Consider the following 20,631-nt stretch of genomic DNA (forward strand, 5'->3'; position numbering starts at 1 on the left):
CACTGCGCCCCAACCTCTCAGACTGGGATCCGTTGTCAGAATGACCCAGTTGGAGATCCAGAAGGGACGACCCCTGCTCAATCGTTGGTCCTGAAGCCACCAGCTCAGTTACAGACAGACCTCCGGAGACAAGATCATTTGAGACCTGATACGGCGAGGCAGGCCATCCAACTTTGCAAGAATTAGCTTCTGCAGAGGGCGGGAATGGAATTGAGCGTACTCCACCATGTCGAAAGCCGACACCATGAGACCTAGCACTTGCATTGCCGAATGTATCGACACTTGCGGACGAGATATAAAGCATCAAATCCTGTCCTGAAGTTCCAGGACCTTCTCCTGAGACAAGAACAGCCGCTGGTTGTGAGTGTCCAGTAACGCCCCCAGGTGCACCATGCTCTGAGCAAGGACCAGGGAAGATTTCTTCCAGTTGATGAGCCACCCGTGGGCTGAATAGTCAGATCCAGATGGCGTAGGAGAATATCCGGGGAATTTGCCAGGGTCAACAAGACGTCCAGGTACGGTAGGATCCTGACCCCTTGATGGCGGAGTACAGCCGTCAGTACCGCCATGACCTTGGTGAAAACTCGCGGAGCCACGGTCAAACCAAAAGGAAACGCCCGAAATTGGTAATGGAGGTTGCCAACCGCAAACCTCAGATATTGCTGATGCGACACTGCAATGGGAATATGCAGGTAAGCATCCTGTATGTCCAGGGAGACCATATGATCCCCAGGTTCCAATGCCAGAACAAAAGAGCGAAAAGTTACCATACGAAACTTGGAGACCTTCACAAATTTGTTCAAGGACTTGAGGTTGAGAATGGGCCGGGAGCAGTGGTGCAAGTATGCGGGTACGGGTGGGTATGGCGTACCCTTAACAATTTCGCCGTGGGTACGCCATACCCACACCGACGGGCCGCCGCTCGCTACCGCTGATGTGAGGGGAGGAGAGCGCAGCCTGCGCCTCTCCTGCCCCTCAATGTCTTCGTTCAAATCAGCGCCGCCCGTGAGCCAATCAGAGCTCGCGGAGCTTTGATTGGCTCACGGATCGGCGCTGAATTGAACTCACCCGCCGGAGACTGAGGGGAAGGAGAGGCGCAGGCTGCACTCTCCTCCCCTCACACAGGGGCGGTGAGCAGGGGAAGGGGGGGAGCTGCTTCATGAATACCTGGTACTGTGGGGGGCAATGTATATCTGGCACTGTGGGGGGCAATGTAAATCTGGCACTGTGGGGGGCAATGTATATCTGGCACTGTGGGAGCAATGTATATCTGGCACTGTGGGGGCAATGTATATCTGGCACTGTGGGGGGCAAAGTATATCTGGCACTGTGGGGGCAATGTATATCTGGCACTGTGGGGGCAATGTATATCTGGCACTGTGGGGCAATGTATATCTGGCACTGTGGGGGGCAATGTATATCTGGCACTGTGGGGGGCAATGTATATCTGGCACTGTGGGGGCAATGTATATCTGGCACTGTGGGGGCAATACATACTAAAACAAATTTTGCACTTATCACAATTTGCGCATTTAAGCATCAAAGAATGGAATGGTGTCCCAAAAAAGGGTGTTCCCTCACCCTCAAATGAACTCAGAAAAACTTTTTTTGGTATGGGGCACCTTTCCCTTTGCGCTCAAAATCCAAGGAAGAGAGAAAGAGGTCAACTTAACTTAAAAGGATGAGTCCTCTATTTCTGTGTGTAAATCTTCACAGCAGGATACCTTGCATGTGTTATACGTAAGAAACATCCAAAGTACATACATATAGGAAAGAAAGGAGAAAAACAATCTAGTGCAATATGTTCATCACAATGTACCTCATATGCATGGAGACTGTTTCTCACCAAAATAAAATTCAATAAGTATAATTAAAAACAAATTGCACTGTGAGGGCAATGTATATCTGGCACTGTGGGGCATTCGTGTATCTGGCACTGTGGAGCATTCGTGTATCTGGCACTGTGGGGCAACGTGTATCTGGCACTGTGGGGCAACGTGTATCTGGCACTGTGGGGCAACGTGTATCTGGCACTGTGGGGGTCATATGTGTATCTGCCCCTCCCCCATATGTGTATCACGCCCACATTTTCATTGGCCATGCCCCATATGGCATTTGGCCACACCCATTTTTGGCACGAGCACACAGTACCTGTAAGAAATCTTTTCTACTTGCATTACTGGCCGGGAGGACCGATTCAGTTTCGGGACTAGGAATAGCGGTGAATAGTACCCCTTGCCTCTCTGAGCCAGAGGCACCTGTACTACCACTCCTGTGTCCATGAGGGACTGTACCACCGAATAAAGAGTTTTTGCCTTCACCTGATCCGAAGGGACGTCTGTCAGGCAAAATCAATGAGGGGGGGGGGCGATTCTTGAAGGATACGGCGTAACCTCGAGTGACGACCTCCCGTACCCAGGCATCGGAAGTGGTCTTCAACCATTCCTGGGTAAGCCCTAGAAGCCGGCCCCCCATCCTGGGATCCCCCAGAGGGAGGCCTGCCCCTTCATGCAGCAGGCTTGTCAGTTTTGAAAGCAGGCTGACGGGCAGCCCAGGCCCGTTTGGGTTTGGGCTTATTGGGTTTGGAAGTGTGAAGCTGTTTCGGGTACGCCTGACCTTTTGCTCTCCCTGGAGGACAAAAGGGGCGAAAGGGAGTACTCTTAGCCTTCGACACCGAAGGAGCAGTACTAGGTAGACATACTGTTTTAGCAGAAGCTAAGTCAGCTACTAGTTTGTTGAGGTCTTCTCCGAAAAGAATGTCTCCCTTAAAAGGGAGTACCTCCAGGATTTTCTTAGAGTCCAGATCCACAGACCCGGACTGTAACCAGAGAATCCGGCGAGCCAAAACGGACGTAGTAGAAGACTTGGGCGCCAGAATCCCGGCATCAGAAGCCGCCTCCTGAATGTAATGAGACGCTGTGACAATATATATGTCATTGTCTAGCATGATCAGAAGCGTTGGAAGGCAACTCCGTCTCCAGCTCCTGAGCCCACGCTTCCACAGCCCCTGCAGCCCATGTCGCTGCAATGGTGGACCTATGCGCAGCACCAGGTAGTATGTAAATTGCCTTTAAACAACCCTCCACACGCTTATCCGTCGGTTCTTTCAGAGACGTGACGGTAGTTACAGGCAGAGCTAAGGATACCACCAGCCGCGCCACCTGTGAATCCACTGGCGGGGGTGTTTCCCAATTTTTACTTAGCTTCGCAGCGAGGGAGTAGTGAGCCAGCATCTTCTTATGAGGCGTGAATTTCTTTCCTGGATTTTCCCAGGACGCCTGACGTATGTCAACTAAATGAGTGAGGTAAAACTTCTTTAACCACTCTCTGACGTTTAAACCTGTCCGTTTTCTTAGGGACAGCATCAGGCTCCGATCATCATCAACTTGGAGAACAAGTCTGATAGCTTCCAACAAGTCAGGAACATCCACCTGAGAAGCGTCGGGATCGAAATCTGTGGGGTCAGTATAAACGCCATCCTCATTAGATAAGGTGTCTGGGATGTTGGTGGATTGCGAGGAAGTAATTGCCCTCTTAGAGGACCCCTTGGTCTTAGGTGGGCAAGGGTTAGACTTCTGAGTAGTCAGTGATTGGTTCAATTGCTGTAACTGATAGGACAGTTGATCTGCCAATGGCAGGTTAACCGCGGGGACCATAAGCGGTTGTACCGGCACAGAAGGTCCCATAGGGGGCGTTAGTCTAGTTACCAGCGTATTCAATAGCGTGGAGAAGGTAACCCAAGGTGGGTCATTTTGAACCCCTGTTGCTACAGTCCCACTGGGGGGTAAGGAGCCCCCAGAACCTGAACCCTCAGCTGCTATGTTATCCTCAAATGTGTCTGCAGCGTCAACACCACGCAATGTGGGAGCAGCCCCAGCACCATTGCCCTTTGTAGCTGACATAATCAAAAGCTCAATGCAAGGCAACTCAGTACAATATCGGCAGCACAGTACCTGACAAGGGGTGTAGTATGGCTGACCGGCGGGCAGCAGCGGGCAGATGGCTGTCAGAGGTGCCAGACCCGGGACAGCTGTGCCCCCAGCATCCCTCTGATGGCGGCCCTGATTGCAAATGATGAAAATACCCAGGTGGTCGCCTGTTCCTGGACGATAGCTGCCATGGCTCTGTGTTCTTCATGCACAGGCCATGTGTAGCATGCCGGCATGTTGGGCGGGGGGGGGGGGGGCACTTTGGGACTAGATAAGAGCATAGTTGAACTGGGGTGTCAATTTTATAAGAGCGGGTTCCCATAAGTATTAATCCAGTCCTGATGATGATGATGATGATGATGATGATGGTCACCAACACTAACTAGCTACATCCAATTGGATGACTGCAAATTCTTCTTTTTTTGAAGCTTGTATTATGATGGAAGGAATATTATATCTACTCTATTATAGAGGGATTTCATTTAAATGAAACCTAATAGTGAATTGATTTTTGTTCACAATCAGAACAATGTAAACCTTTCACAACAAGTATGGACAAACTTCACTTGTGCATATGACCTGTTTGTATGTGGGCGAATGTGTGCCTGACATAGGGGGTAATTCAGGCTGGATTGCTGCAGCGGCATTGATCGCAGTCTGAAGCTCTTTGTGGAGTGCGCCCGCGGGAGGCCCGGTGAGATGCTAACATCTTCTCAGGGCTGCGATCGCCTCTGCCTGAATGACAGGCAGAGGCGGTCGCGGGGCGGAAGGGAACGTGCCAACGGCGTTAGAACGCTGTTGGTGGGGAGCGGTCCGGACAACGCAGGCATGTCCGGACCGTTGCGGGGGTGGACTGCTGTGGCTGCGTGACGTCACACACAGCCACTGTGATCTGGGACGCGGCGGGTAGCCACCTGCCAGCACCGCTAGGCTGCACAGGCAGGGAGCTACTTGCCGGGTACGGAGGCATTGCCGCCGTGCGATGCTTTTGCACCAGTGCGGGGGAGGGGGGGAAGGGCCTGACATGCGGGGCGGACTAGCCCTGTGCTTCGGGCAAGGTTACTGTTCCCAATTGTAGTTCACGTGGATCGTCGAGTATGAAAAAGTCCAAAAAGTTAAACATTTTTTTTGAAAAACTCATGTCGACCTATTGACCATGTCGACCTAATGCACGCCGACCTTCAGTGGTCAACATAATGACTGTCGACCTACACTGTGTCGACCTAACGACCGTATCCACACCAGAATACTTAACCAAGTAAAAGTGCAGAAAAAACGAAGCAACGGGCGAGCGCCCAGTATCCCCTACAGACTACGAGAAAAGGATTTACCAGTAGGTTATTAAAATCCTATGTTGTGGTTACTGGGAATCCATTTAGTACCATGGGGAAGTACCAAAGCTCCCAAACCGGGTGGGAGAGTGCTGAGGTTCCTGCAGAACTGATTGACCAAACTGAAGGGCCTCAGAATTCAAAGTATCGAACTTGTAAAACTTTGCAAAAGTGTTTGAACCTGACCAAGTAACTACTCGGCAGAGCTGTAAAGCCGAGACACCCCGGGCAGCCGCCCAAGAAGAACCCACCGACCTAGTAGAGTGGGCCTGTACAGATTTTGTAATCGGTAATCCTGCCGTGGAATAAGCATGCTGGATAGTGAGCCTGATCCAGCTTGCAATAGACTGCTTTGAAGCAGGACACCTAATTTTATTGGGGTCATACAAAACGAACAGCGAGTCAGATTTCTTGTTACGAGCTATCCTCTTTACGTACACCTTCAAAGCTCTCACAACATCCAAAGACCTTTAAGAAGCAGAGGTGTCCGCAAACAGCCGGAACCACAACAGGTTGGTTGATGTGAAACGCAGACACCACCTTAGGAAGAAATTGCTGACAAGTTCTGAGTTCAGCTCTGTCCTCATGGAAAATTATTTAGGGGCTTTTGTGAGACAACACCCCTAGCTCCTACACACTTCTTGCTGAAGCCAAGGCCAACAGTGTGATGGTCTTCCACGTAAGGTATTTACGTCAACCTCCTGTAACGGTTCAAACCAATCCGATTGGAGGAACTGCAGCACCAAATTGAGATCCCAAGGTGCCGTGGGAGGCACAAATGGAGGCTGGATGTGCAGAACACCTTTCAAAAACGTCTGGACTTCAGGGAGAGAAGCCAATTGTTTCTGAAAGTAAATAGACAAGGCCAAAATTTGGACTTTAATGGAGCCTAGGCATAGGCCCACATCCACTCCCGACTGCAGAAAAAGCAGGAGACGTCCCAGATGAAATTCCACCGCAGAATATTGTCTGCTGTCACACCAAGAAACATACTTCTTCCAAATATGGTGGTAATGTTTAGACGTTACCCCCTTCTTGGCTTGGATCATAGTCGGGATGACCTTGTCAGGAAACCCTCTCCTGTCTAGAATCAGCCATTCAACTTCCATGCAGTTAAACGTAGCCTTGGTAAGTCTTGAAAGACAAACGGGCCCTGTTGCATAAAATCCTCACAAAGAGGTAGAGGCCGTAGATCTTCGATTAGCATCTCGAGAAGATCCACATACCAGGCCCTTCAGGCCAGTCCGGAGCAATGAGGATTGCTTGAACCTATTCCCTTTTTATTCTCTTTAGAATTCTTGGGATCAGAGGAAGTGGAGGAAACACGTACACCAGCTAGTAGACCCACGGAGTTGTCAGAGCGTCTACTGCTACTGCTTGTGTGTCTTTCGACCTGGAACAGTACCGCTTGAGCTTCTTGTTGAGTCGAGAGGCCATCATGTCGATCTGTTGATATCCCTACTGACGTGCCAACCATCGGAACACCTCCGGGTGCAGGTCGTGTCTGCTGAGGAAGTCTGCTTCCCAGTTGTCTACTCCCAGAATTAAGACCGCGAACAATGCCACAGCGTGTTTTTCCGCCCAAAGGAGAATTCTTGACACCTCTGACATGGCTGATCTGCTTTTCGTTCCACCCTGTTGGTTTATGTACGTTACCACCGTTACATTGTCCGACTGGACTTGAATGGCCTGATTCCAAAGTAGAGATGAGGCCTGCATCATCTCTATGAGTTCCAAGATATTTATTGAAAGGACAACTTCCCGACTTGACCATCTTCCTTGAAACTGCACCCCCTAGGTGACTGCTCCCCAACCTCTGAGGCTTGCGTCTGTGGTTAGCAGAATCCAATTCTGAATCCCGAACCTCCGACTCTCGACAAGGTGAGAAGTCTATAGCCACCACAGAAGGGAGATTCTGGCTTTTGGCGACAGACAGATCCTCTGGTGCATGTGAAGATGTGATCCGGACCATTTGTCCAACAGATCCAGCTGGAAGGGCCTCGCATGAAACCTTCCGTACTGAAGCGCCTCGTAAGAGGCCCCCATTTTCCCCAAAAGGCAAATGCAAAGATGTACCGATATCCGGGTTGGCTTCAGGACATCCCGAACCATCGACTGGATTACCAATGCCTTTTCCAATGGAAGGAACATTTTCTGCGACTCCGTGTCTAGTATCATTCCCAGGAATGGGAGCGTCCGTGTTGGCTCTAGGTGAGATTTCGGAAAGGTTCAGAATCCACCCGTGATCCTGGAGAAGTTTTGTTGAGAGGCCAATGCTGTCCAGCAACCTCTCCCTGGACGGCGCCTTTATCAGAAGATCGTCCAGGTACGGAATTATGGGGGTCATTCCGAGTTGTTCGCTCTGTATTTTTTTCTCGCAACGGAGCGATTAGTCGCTAATGCGCATGCGCAATGGCCGCAGTGCGACTGCGCCAAGTAAATTTGCTATGCAGTTAGGTATTTTACTCATGGCATTACGAGGTTTTTTCTTCGTTCTGGTGATCGTAATGTGATTGACAGGAAGTGGGTGTTTCTGGGCGGAAACTGGACGTTTTATGGGTGTGTGCGAAAAAACGCTACCGTTTCTGTGGAAAACGCGGGAGTGGCTGCAGAAACGGAGGAGTGTCTGGGCGAACGCTGGGTGTGTTTGTGACGTCAAACCAGGAACGACAAGCACTGAACTGATCGCAGATGCCGAGTAAGTGTGGAGCTACTCAGAAACTGCTAAGAAGTGTCTATTCGCAATTTTGCTAATCTTTCGTTCGCAATTTTGATAAGCTAAGATTCACTCCCAGTAGGCGGCGGCTTAGCGTGTGCAAAGCTGCTAAAAGCAGCTTGCGAGCGAACAACTCGGAATGACCCCCTATGTTCACTCCCTGCTTGCGAAGGAGAAACATCATCTCTGCCATCTCTGCCATCACTTTGGTGAATAACCTCGGTGCCGTGGAGAGACCAAATGGCAGGGCCTGGAACTGGTAGTGACAGTTCTGCAGTGCAAACCGTAGATAAGCCTGATGAGGCGGCCAGATCGGAAAGTAAAGGTACGCATCCTTGATATCCAGAGACACAAGGAATTCCCCTTCCTCCAGACCTGAAATCACCGCTCTCAAAGACTCCATCTTGAATTTTAACACTCTTAGGAACGGATTCAAGGACTTGAGGTTCAGAATTGGTCGTACCGAACCGTACGGTTTCGGTACTACAAACAAGTTGTAATAGTACTTCTTGTTGTGCAGATGAGGTGGAACTGGAACAATGACTTGAGTCTGTACCAGTTTTTGGATGTCCTGCTGTAAAGTTATACTTGCCTCTTGTGAAGCTGATAAGCCTGATTTGAAGAATCTTTGAGGTGGGAGGTCTTGGAACTCCAGTTTGAAGCCCTGGGAAATAAGACCTATGACCCAGGGATCCCGGCACGAACTTGACCAGATGTGACTGAAGAATTTTAGTCAGGCTCCCACCTGACAGCCCTCCAGGCATCGGGGTCCACCGTCATGCTGAAGGCTTTGAGGAAACAGAGCCTGATCTCTGTTCATGAACACCTGCAGTTGCTGATTTGCGTGGTTTACCTCTTGCGCATCTGGAGGCCGTAGAAGCACCTCTGGATTTTCCCTTAAACTTGGCTGTCCGAAAGGACTGTAAATTTGAAGCTGCGGAAGGAAGATACGTAGACTTACCAGCAGTAGCTTTGGAGATCCATTTGTCTAGTTCGTCTCCAAACAAGGTCTTTCCTGTGAATGGCAGGCCTTCCACGCCTTTCATGGAGTCCGCATCAGCAGTCCACTGGCGTAGCCACAAGCCCCTGCGTGCTGACACTGCCATAGAGGTGGTGTGTGCATTAAGCAAACCAATCTCTTTTATGACTTCCACCATAAAGTTCGCAGAGTCCTGTATATGCTGTAGGAGTAAAACAACCCCCTCCCCCCCCCCCCCAGACAAGGAATCTAACCCCTCAATTAGGTTACCTGATCATTTAGCAATGGCTTTTGTGATCCACGCACATGCAATAGTGAATCTTTGGCCACCCCAGCAGCTGTGTACAGCGATCGCAAAAACACGCTATAGCGCGTATTTTATGCGATATTGTGGACCAGGGACTCACTTTTTCTGAATGGTTGGGGTGGTGGCGTGCTGCGGGAATGTATGCTCGCCGTGGTGGGGCTTGCGAATAGTTCCCTCAGGAGCTCAGTGTCCTGTCAGCGGGGAACGGGACCATTAACCCTTCAAGAGGTTTGGCCGCGGGCCCCCCCCTTCCCCCCAAGTCCCACGAAGCAGGCAGGCTGGTGCCAATCAGCCCTGCCTGAACATAACAAACATATAAAATAAATGCAAAAAACTCTTCAGGAGCTTCCATAAGCGTGACCGGGCTCCTCCGGGCACATTTTCTAAACTGATTCTGGTAGGAGGGGCATAGAGGGAGGAGCCAGCCCACACTAGCAAATTATTTAAGTGCCCATGGCTCCTACTGGACCTGTCTAGTACTAAATGGAACCCCAGTATCCTCTAGGACGTAAGAGAAATATATTTATAGCACACAAATATTTAATTAATTTATTATTGGGGGCAAATAGATAATAACAATTAAAAAAATAACAATTTAATTACACAGCCAATTTAATATTAAATAAATGTTAGGGTGCCAATATTATTTAAAAATGTAATAAGATTTTTATGTTAATTAGGACCAGCTTAATTTATTAATGATGGAGGCACATGCATAGTGACACAAGCGTGCAATAATACTGTTTAAAAAGTGAAAATATGATTTATTTAGTTATTATTCATTATTCATTTTCCCACCATAATAAATTCATCAAATAACGTAATCCCCTTTTTTTTTGTATTAATAACTTAATACATACATTTAATGTGCTTCTTTATTTGGGTCTGGCCGGACAAGTAGCTCAAACTACATCGATTTAAGCAATCTTGCCAACCAAAACCATTTTTTGGATCAAATCGGCAGCAATATTGGCCTATCAAAATTGGCGATTTGCATTATAACCCTCCGCATCAGTGGGTATTAAATCAGACTGTTTCAAGATCAACATCTCACTACATGGCATTTCGCTATAGTAATTTAAGCTTTAAATATTGAAAGATGTATTCAATAATTAGGAATTTCATTCCCTGCATATTTGCAGCTTATGCCCAATTGTTTCTACGTTTAACACTATTGTTTTTAGTTAAAAAAAAAAAAGTTATGATTATGATACACCAATCAATTCTATGATATTTTAAGGATATCTTTAAAAATATGGTTAAAAAATAATCCTATATTTTTACTTTCTTTCTACTGTGTAACTGTAACAATTACCAGCCATGACCATACATTTTATAATTGTAATAGAATGTGCCGCAATATTCACAAATGCCCTTTAACTGTATATATTGGTAACCTGTAAATTAAACATACAATTAAAACAAGGAACTGCACACAATGCAACCATTCATTTTATGAAACAGTTTTGTTTTCTATATAAATATGCCTTTCTTATTGTTGATACAAGAGGCCTTGCATACACTTGCACTCAGTTGAACATCATAATTTTACATTTCACTGGCTCTTCTTACCTTTAATGTTAGTTATCTACCCGCAGCTCAGAAGTGTAAGTGATTGTATGGTCTGTGTTATGAGTCTCTCCCTTGTGCTGTGCAGATGTCCTCTCAGTGTTTAGCTTTGTCTGGTTGCCAGGTGATGAGCCAGGAAGTAGCTGCCATGCCTCACTCACAGTGACTACTTGTACATCCTGCTTCTCCAGTACTTTACTGCATCCCCGGATGGAAGGGTTCCCAGATACACAGTATTTTCACAATATATATGTTACCTTTACTTATTCTGCACAGCTAGGGAGAAGCCAGACAATCAGGCTCTGCAGTACTTTACTGTATGCTGTTTTGTAATGTGTTGAGTAGCATTTTTTTAATAATGATATCAAATCCAGTGGTGCAAATAGAAAAAATGACTTAGTGGTACTGTGTGCATCAAATGCGGTGCGCCAAAAAAATGGGTGCGTGATACACATGTAGGGGGCCAGATACACATATGACCCCAATAGTGCGGTGCCAGATACACATTTGCCCCCAACACTTCAGTGCCAGATACACATATGCCCCCAATAGTACCAGATACACATATGTCCCCAGTAGTGCAGTGCCAGATACACATATGCCCCCACATAACTGGCTCACGAACTGGCGGCTGATTTGAGATCTTACACACCGCCGCCAAAATGAGCAATGAGGGGCAGGAGAGGTGTGTGGTGCGCTCTCCTCCCCTGACACACACACAGCAGCGGCTGCAACTAAGGTGGACGGCCAGCTGTACTGCGTACCGGCTGTCAATTTCTCACCGGTACACAGTACCGCCATACTTACAACACTGAATGTACCAATAGCAGTCTCAGATAGCAGTAAGTCCCACAAATAGCAGGGCTTAATGGAACAAAATGGGCAGAATTTTTTTTTGTCTTGATTTTTAATTGGATAAATGTTGGTAGGTATGTAATATTTTATGGAACCATGGCTCCTTGTTTAATGAACATTTTAAATCCAGTACAGATAGAAGGCGATAAAAATTATTCATAGGGGGGGATTCAAATGTTTGAAAAGTCCGTTGGGTGTCTGTTTTTTCCTGTCTATTAGATTAGACAGGCAGAGTCCCCATTTTACACTTTACGGCAGGCAGAGTCCCCATTTTATACATTATGGCAGGCAAGAGTCCCCATTTTACACATTACGGCAGGCGAGAGTCCTCATTTTACACATTATAGCAGGAAAGAGTCCCCATTTTACACATTATGGAAGGCAGAGTCCTCATTTTACACATTATGGCAGGCGAGAGTCCCCATTTTACACATTATAGCAGGAAAGAGTCCCCATTTTACACATTATGGAAGGCAGAGTCCCCATTTTACACATTATGGCAGGCAAGAGTCCCCATTTTACACATTATAGCAGGCAGAGTCCCCATTTTACACATTATGGCAGACAAGAGTTCCCATTTTACACATGATAGCAGGCAAGTATCCCCATTTTACACATTATAGTAGGCAGAGTCCCCTTTTACAGGGAGAGAGAGAGAGAGAGAGAAAGAAAGAGTTTGTTATACCTACGTTTGCAGCAGCATCCACCGGCCAGCTGTCCTTTTGTCCTTCCCGCTTCCCGCCTTTCGCAGCGCAGGGCACTGTGCTAAGGGCTGAGGCCGGCTGGGAGTGACAGGCAGGGGTGGAGTCAGGGGCATCAGAACATTTTTTGGTTGGTAGATAAAATCTCTATTTGGCACCCCTAGCTTCTGGCCACCATATATTGGTCACTTGCACCTGTACAGAACTCTATGGAGCAGCTGGGAGTGAGTGGCCCCTTGTACACATTACACCTGGTAGAGCCCCTTATACACATTATGCCAGGTAGAGCCCATTACACACATTATGCCAGGTAGAGCCCATTTCTCTGACGTCCTAAGTGGATGCTGGGACTCCGTAAGGACCATGGGGAATAGCGGCTCCGCAGGAGACTGGGCACAACTAAAGAAAGCTTTAGGACTACCTGGTGTGCACTGGCTCCTCCCACTATGACCCTCCTCCAGACCTCAGTTAGAATCTTGTGCCCGGCTGAGCTGGATGCACACTAGGGGCTCTCCTGAGCTCCTAGAAAGAAAGTATATTTTAGGTTTTTTATTTTACAGTGAGATCTGCTGGCAACAGACTCACTGCAGCGAGGGACTAAGGGGAGAAGAAGCGAACCTACCTGACTGGAGATAGTTTGGTCTTCTTAGGCTACTGGACACCATTAGCTCCAGAGGGATCGAACACAGGACCCGACCTCGATCGTTCGGTCCCGGAGCCGCGCCGCCGTCCCCCTTACAGAGCCAGAAGCAAGAAGTGGTCCGGAAAATCGGCGGCAGAAGACCTCGGTCTTCAACAAGGTAGCGCACAGCACTGCAGCTGTGCGCCATTGCTCCTCATGCACACCTCACACTCCGGTCACTGATGGGTGCAGGGCGCTGGGGGGGCGCCCTGAGCAGCAATATAAACACCTTGGCTGGCAAATCATCACAATATATAGTCCCAGGGCTATATATGTGATAAATTACCCCTGCCAGAATCCATGAAAAAATGCGGGAGAAAAGTCCGCCGAAAAAGGGGCAAGGCTATCTCCCTCAGCACACTGGCGCCATTTTTTCTTCACAGTGCAGCTGGAAGACAGCTCCCCAGGCTCTCCCCTGTAGTTTTCAGGCTCAAAGGGTTAAAAAGAGAGGGGGGGCACTAAATTTAGGCGCAATATGTGTATACAAGCAGCTATTGGGGGAAAAATCACTCAGTTATAGTGTTAATCCCTGCATTATATAGCGCTCTGGTGTGTGCTGGCATACTCTCTCTCTGTCTCCCCAAAGGACTTTGTGGGGTCCTGTCCTCAGTCAGAGCATTCCCTGTGTGTGTGCGGTGTGTCGGTACGGCTGTGTCGACATGTTGGATGAGGAAGGTTACGTGGAGGCGGAGCAGAGGCCGATAAATGGGATGTCGCCCCCTGTGGGGCCGACACCAGAGTGGATGGATAGGTGGAAGGTATTAACCGACAATGTCAACTCCTTACATAAAAGGCTGGATGACGTAACAGCTGTGGGACAGCCGGCTTCTCAGCCCGCGCCTGCCCAGGCGTCTCAAAGGCCATCAGGGGCTCAAAAAACGCCCGTTACCTCAGATGGCAGACACGGATGTCGACACGGAGTCTGACTCCAGTGTCGACGAGGTTGAGACATATACACAATCCACTAGGAACATCCGTTGCATGATCTCGGCAATGAAAAATGTGTTACACATTTCTGACATGAACCCAAGTACCACATAAAAGGGGTTTTATGTTTGGGGAGAAAAAGCAGCCAGTGTTTTGTTCCCCCATCAGATGAGTGAATGAAGTGTGTAAAGAAGCGTGAGTTCCCCCGATAAGAAACTGGTAATTTCTAAAAAGTTACTGCTGGCGTACCCTTTCCCGCCAGAGGATAGGTCACGTTGGGAGATATCCCCTAGGATGGATAAGGCGCTCACACGTTTGTCAAAAAAGGTGGCACTGCCGTCTTAGGATACGGACACTTTGAAGGAGCCTGCTGATAAAAAAGCAGGAGGCTATCCTGAAGTCTGTATATACACACTCAGGTACTATACTGAGACCTGCAATTGCCTCAGCATGAATAGTGCTGCTGCAGCGTGGTCTGATACCCTGTCAGATAATATTAATACCCTAGACAGGGATAATATTTTTCTAACATAGAGCATATTAAAGACGTCGTCTTATATATGAGGGATGCACAGAGGGATATTTGCCGGCTGGCATCCAGAATCTGCCAGGAGGGTATTAGAGACCCGGCAGTGGACAGGTGACTTTAAAAGGCACATGGAGATTCTGCCTTATAAGGGTGAGGAATTGTTTGGGGATGGTCTCTGGGACCTCGTATCCACAGCAACAGCTGGGAAGAAAGAATTTTACCTCAGGTTTCCTCACAGCCTAAGAAAGCACCGTATTTTCAGGTACAGCCCTTTTGGCTTCAGAAAAGCAAGCGGGTCAAAGGCGCTTCCTTTCTGCACAGAGACAAGGGAAGAAGGAAAAAGCTGCACCAGACAGCCAGTTCCCAGGATCAAAAATCTTCCCCCGCTTCCTCTGAGTCCACCGCATGACGCTGGGGCTCCACAGGTGGAGACAGGTGCGGTGGGGGCGCGTCTCGGGAACTTCAGGGACCAGTGGGCTTGCCCACAGGTGGATCCCTAGGTTCTGCAAGTAGTATCACAGGGAAACAAGCTGGAGTTCGAGGCGACTCCCCCTCGCCGTTACCTCACATCAGCCTTGCCTGCTGCCCTCGGAGAAAGGGAGGTAGTACTGGCGGCAATTCACAAGCTGTACTTCCAGCAGGTGAAATCAAGGTACCCCTCCTTCAACAAGGCCGGGGTTACTATTCCAAAATGTTTGTGGTACCGAAACCAGACGGTTCGGTGAGACCCATTCTAAAATTGAAATCCTTGAACACTTATAAACGAAGGTTCAAGTTCAAAATGGAATCGCTCAGGGCGATTATTGCAAGCCTGGAGAATTTCATGGTATCACTGGACATCAAGGATGCTTACCTGCATGTCCCTATTTACCCTCCTCACCAGGAGTACCTCAAAATTGTGGTACAGGATTGTCATTACCAATTCCAGATGTTGCCGTTGGTCTGTCCCCGGCACCGAAGGTATTTACCAAGGTAATGGCCGAAATAATTATCCCGTACTTGGACGATCTCCTTATAAAGGTGAGGTCCAGGGAGCAGTTGTTCGTCGGAGTAGCACTATCTCGGGAAGTGCTACAACAGCACGGCTGGATTCTGAATATTCCAAAGTCGCAGCTGGTTCCTACGACGCGTCTACTGTTCCTGGGTATGGTTCTGGACACAGAACAAGAAAAAAAAAAAAAAAGGGTTTCTCCCGGAGGAGAAGTCCAAGGAGTTGTCGTCTCTAGACAGAGACCTCCTAATAAAAATACAGGTGTCGGTGCATCAATGCACGCGAGCCCTGGGAAAGATGGTAGCTTCTTACGAAGAAATTCCATTCGCCAGGTCCCATGCAAGGATCTTCCAGTGGGATCTGTTGGACAAGTGGTCCGGGTCGCATCTTCAGATGCATCGGCGGATAACCCTGTCTCCAAGGGCCAGGGTGTCGCTGTTGTGGTGGCTGCAGAGTGCTCATCTTCTAGAGGGCCGCAGATTCGGCATACAGGACTGGGTCCTGGTGACCACGGATGCCAGCCTTCGAGGCTGGGGGGCAGTCACACAGGGAAGAAACTTCCAAAAATATGGACAAGTCAGGAGACTTCCCTACACATAAATGTTCTGGAACTATGGGCCATTTACAATGCCCTAAGTCAGGCTAGACCCCTGCTTCAACACCGGCCGGTGCTGATCCAGTCAGACAACATCACGGCAGTCGCTCATGTAAACCGACAGGGCGGCACAAGAAGCAGGATGGCGATGGCAGAAGCCACAAGGATTCTCCGATGGGCGGAAAATCATGTGTTAGCACTGTCAGCAGTGTTCATTCCCGGAGTGGACAACTGGGAAGCAGACTTTCTCAGCAGACACGACCTCCACCCGGGAGAGTGGGGACTTCATCCAGAAGTCTTCCAAATAATTGTACACCGTTGGGAAAGGCCACAGGTGGACATGATGGCGTCCCGCCTCAACAAAAAGCTAAAAAGATATTGCGCCAGGTCAAGGGACCCTCAGGCGATAGCTGTGGACGCTCTGGTAACACCGTGGATGTACCAGTCGGTGTATGTGTTCCCTTCTCTGCCTCTCATACCCAGGGTAATGAGAATAATAAGAAGGAGAGGAGTAAGAACTATACTCATTGTTCCGGATTGGCCAAGAAGAGCTTGGTACCCAGAACTCCAAGAAATGATCTCAGAGGACCCATGGCCTCTGCCGCTCAGACAGGACCTGCTGCAGCAGGGGGCCTGTCTGTTCCAAGACGTACCGCGGCTGCGTTTGACGGCATGGCGGTTGAACGCCGAATCCTGAAGGAAAAGGGCATTCCGGAGGAAGTTATCCCTACGCTAATTAAAGCTAGGAAAGAAGTGAACGCAAACCATTATCACCGCATATGGCGGAAATATGTTGCGTGCTGTGAGGCCAGGAAGGCCCCAACGGAGGAATTTCAGCTAGGTCGATTTCTGCACTTCCTACAGTCAGGGGTGACTATGGGCCTAAAATTGGGTTCCATTAAGGTCCAGATTTCGGCTCTATCGATTTTCTTCCAAAATAGAACTGACTTCACTGCCTGAAGTTCAGACTTTTGTTAAGGGAGTGCTGCATAGTCAGCCCCCGTTTGTGCCTCCAGTGGCACCGTGGGATCTCAACGTGGTGTTGGATTTCCTGAAGTCGCATTGGGTTGAGCCACTTAAATCCGTGGAGCTACAATACCTCACGTGGAAAGTGGTCATGCTGTCGGCCTTGGCGTCGGCCAGGCGTGTATCAGTATTAGCGGCTTTATCATGCAAAAGCCCTTATCTAATTTTTTTATATGGATAGGGCGGAATTGAGGACTCGTTCCCAATTCCTTCCTAAGGTGGTATCAGTTTTTCATGTGAACCAACCTATTGTGGTGCCTGCGGCTACTTGGGACTTGGAGGATTCCAAGTTACTGGACGTAGTCAGGGCCCTGAAAAATATATGTTTCCAGGACGGCTGGAGTCAGGAAAACTGACTCGCTATTTATCCTGTATGCACCCAACAAGCTGGGTGCTCCTGCTTCTAAGCAGACTATTGCTCGCTGGATCTGTAGCACGATTCAACTTGCACATTCTGCGGCTGGACTGCCGCACCCTAAATCTGTAAAAGCCCATTCCACGAGGAAAGTGGGCTCTTCTTGGGCGGCTGCCCGAAGGGTCTCGGCTTTACAAATTTGCCGAGCTGTTACTTGGTCGGGTTCAAACACTTTTGCAAGAGTCTACATGTTTGATACCCTGGCTGAGGAGGACCTAGAGTTTGCTCATTCGGTGCTGCAGAGTCATCCGCACTCTCCCGCCCGTTTGGGAGCTTTGGTATAATCCCCATGGTCCTTACGGAGTCCCAGCATCCACTTAGGACGTCAGAGAAAATAAGATTTTACTCACCGGTAAATCTATTTCTCGTAGTCCGTAGTGGATGCTGGGCGCCCATCCCAGGTGCGGATTGTCTGCAATACTTGTATATAGTTATTGCCTAACTAAAGGGTTATTGTTGAGCCATCTGTTGAGAGGCTCAGTTATATTTCATACTGTTAACTGGGTATAGTATCACGAGTTATACGGTGTGATTGGTGTGGCTGGTATGAGTCTTACCCGGGATTCAAAATCCTTCCTTATTGTGTCAGCTCTTCCGGGCACAGTATCCTAACTGAGGTCTGGAGGAGGGTCATAGTGGGAGGAGCCAGTGCACACCAGGTAGTCCTAAAGCTTTCTTTAGTTGTGCCCAGTCTCCTGCGGAGCCGCTATTCCCCATGGTCCTTACGGAGTCCCAGCATCCACTACAGACTACGAGAAATAGATTTACCGGTGAGTAAAATCTTATTTATACACATCACGCTTGGTAGAGCCGCTTGTACACATTACACCTAGTAGAGCCGCTTGTACACATTTCACCTGATAGAGCCCATTATACATATTACGCCTGGTAGAGCTCATTACACATGTTACACATTACACCTGGTAGAGCCCCTTATACACATTATGCCAGGTAGAGCCCATTATACATATTATGCCAGATATAGCCCATTATACACATTATGCCTGGTAGACCCCATTATACACAGTATGCCTCGTAGAGCCCATTACACACATTATGCCAGGTAGAGCCCATTATACACATTACACCTAGTAGAACCACTTGTACACATTACACCTGGTAGAGCCACTTGTACACATTACGTCAGTTAGAGACCATTATACATCTTACATCAGATATAGCCCATAATACATATTACGCCTGGTAGGGCCCATTATACACATTACGCTGGGTAGAGCCCATTACACATTACGCCAGATATAGCCCATTATACACATCTGCTAGATAGAGTGCCTCCTCCTCCCGCCCTCCCCTCCCACTCTCACATTTAAGTCCATATTATATTTATTTCTTTAATTTAGAGGATCAGCTATTGTTTTGCTGCTGGTGTTCCAATTAAAACAGGATTTCTTTATTTATGTTTAACTGTTTCAGTGCGTTATTGATGCAGGCAGAGACAGGCTCAATTATGATCAGTCTGTTTATAATACAAATGTCACACTGTACTTCTGTTATGTGCCAGTATAGGAGAATGGGAGCACACGTATATCTATGGTATACAGTAGGTTACTAGAGTGATCAGTAAGTAGGGAAATTGTTGTTTTTTAAGGTGTGTAAAATATGTATCTGTAAAGTTAAATCGGAGCATGGAGATATACTGTGCATCCGGCATATTGTGACTTGTGGAACTACAAGTCCCACCATGCACACCCAAGATCCGAATGGAAGGATGTGCAGCTCTGCGATCCTTATTTAGCAGCACATGGACAGCGATACAGTACATTGCCTTCAATGCTAATACTTGTAGTCTTACAGCAACCTGTGATGTGGATTGCAAGTTCCCCTGCACCCCTGGATAATATATACATGCATCTTTATTACTTTCCCTATATACTGTATATGTGTAAGTGCTGAGATCTCTGTGTTATGTGACACTAGTTATGTGACTGTCTCTGTATATGGATATATCCTGAATACAATGTATGATAACCTGGAATGGACCAGGCACTGTGAGGTGAGCGTGTTCCTCAGTCTCTGATGTTGGACTGATGCTCTGAGGATGAAGCATTTTGCTTTACTTGTCTCTTATAAACTCTCCCCTACCAATTGCCATCACCTCAAAGCCCTGATTCCATGTGTAGTCCTGCAAGGAGGGGGTCTGTGGAAATGAACATTACACACACCAGCTCACCTGTGCTGCTGAATGTGTCCCTCTCATGAATTAAATACCAGGGGAACTTCTGATCGCTGCTGCAGTAGAAGAGGACAGTTCCACCGGGCAGGAGCAGTTGGGATCCGGCAGGCGGCCAGACAGCCAGGTGGGCGGGAGGGGAGGGCGGGGTCGGGGAGGACGTGGAGCCCCTGGGATCTGGCGGGCGGCCGCGCGCTGTACAGTGAGTGAAGGTGACTCACCCACTGTCAGCAGCCGTGCCCTCCACTGACTGGCGCGCTACGCGGCTGCGTAGCCCACGTATGCATCGGTCCGGCGCTGGGCAGAGCACAAGGGGAAGGCAGCTTCAGCGCTGCCCGCTGTGTAAAGTAGGCATGGGCAAAGAGATACATTGAACTGAGTTGAGACACATGACTCAGCTCAGTGTAGTGTCTTGACTTGAAACAGTGACTCGGCACACAACTCTTTTGAAATGCAGTGAGTGCAGAGACTGCTGGGAGTGCCTAGACTCGTGGAGGAAGAGGGAGTGACTCAGAGCTCTGGTCGGCTATTCTGCTGCACTGATTATGCAGTTCATCTGGGGGAGCTGGCTGCATAAGCATTGATTGTTGATAATGGTGGTCATTCCAAGTTGATCGCTAGCTGCCGTTGTTCGCAGCGCAGCAATCAGGTTAAAAATCGGCATTTCTGCACATGCGTATGCACCGTAATGCGCACGCGCGACGTACGGGTACAAAGCCCGTTGTGGTTGTGCACAGGTTCTAGCAAAGTTTTCAGTCGCACTGTCGGCCGCAAGAAGATTGACAGGAAGGGGGCCTTTCTGGGTGTCAACTGACCGTTTTCAGGGAGTGTTTGCAAAAACACAGGCGTGTCTGAAAAAACGCAGGCGTGGCTGGGCGGGTGTATGAC

General features: G+C 48.5%; 1 protein-coding gene across 3 annotated transcripts in view; it reads right to left on the reverse strand.

Annotated features, from left to right (window-relative positions):
* The window catches only part of EFCAB5 (EF-hand calcium binding domain 5), a 154,390-nt gene extending 134,554 nt beyond the window's left edge, over window positions 1-19,836 (reverse strand). For 2 of the 3 annotated variants that reach the window (XM_063955959.1, XM_063955960.1), the window contains exon 1: window positions 10,835-10,981. Coding sequence is in view for 1 of the 3 variants with exons in the window: in XM_063955958.1 (XP_063812028.1) it covers window positions 19,744-19,770 (27 nt within the window). In the remaining 2 variants the exon portion in view is untranslated. Of the gene's footprint in view, window positions 1-10,834; window positions 10,982-19,743 lie in introns of those variants that run through there. The other variant, XM_063955958.1, reaches the window with a different exon arrangement.
* Window positions 19,837-20,631: the final 795 nt, after the last annotated feature.

The sequence above is a fragment of the Pseudophryne corroboree genome, chromosome 2 (genome assembly GCF_028390025.1).
Source record: "Pseudophryne corroboree isolate aPseCor3 chromosome 2, aPseCor3.hap2, whole genome shotgun sequence".
Classification (NCBI taxonomy): domain Eukaryota; kingdom Metazoa; phylum Chordata; class Amphibia; order Anura; family Myobatrachidae; genus Pseudophryne; species Pseudophryne corroboree.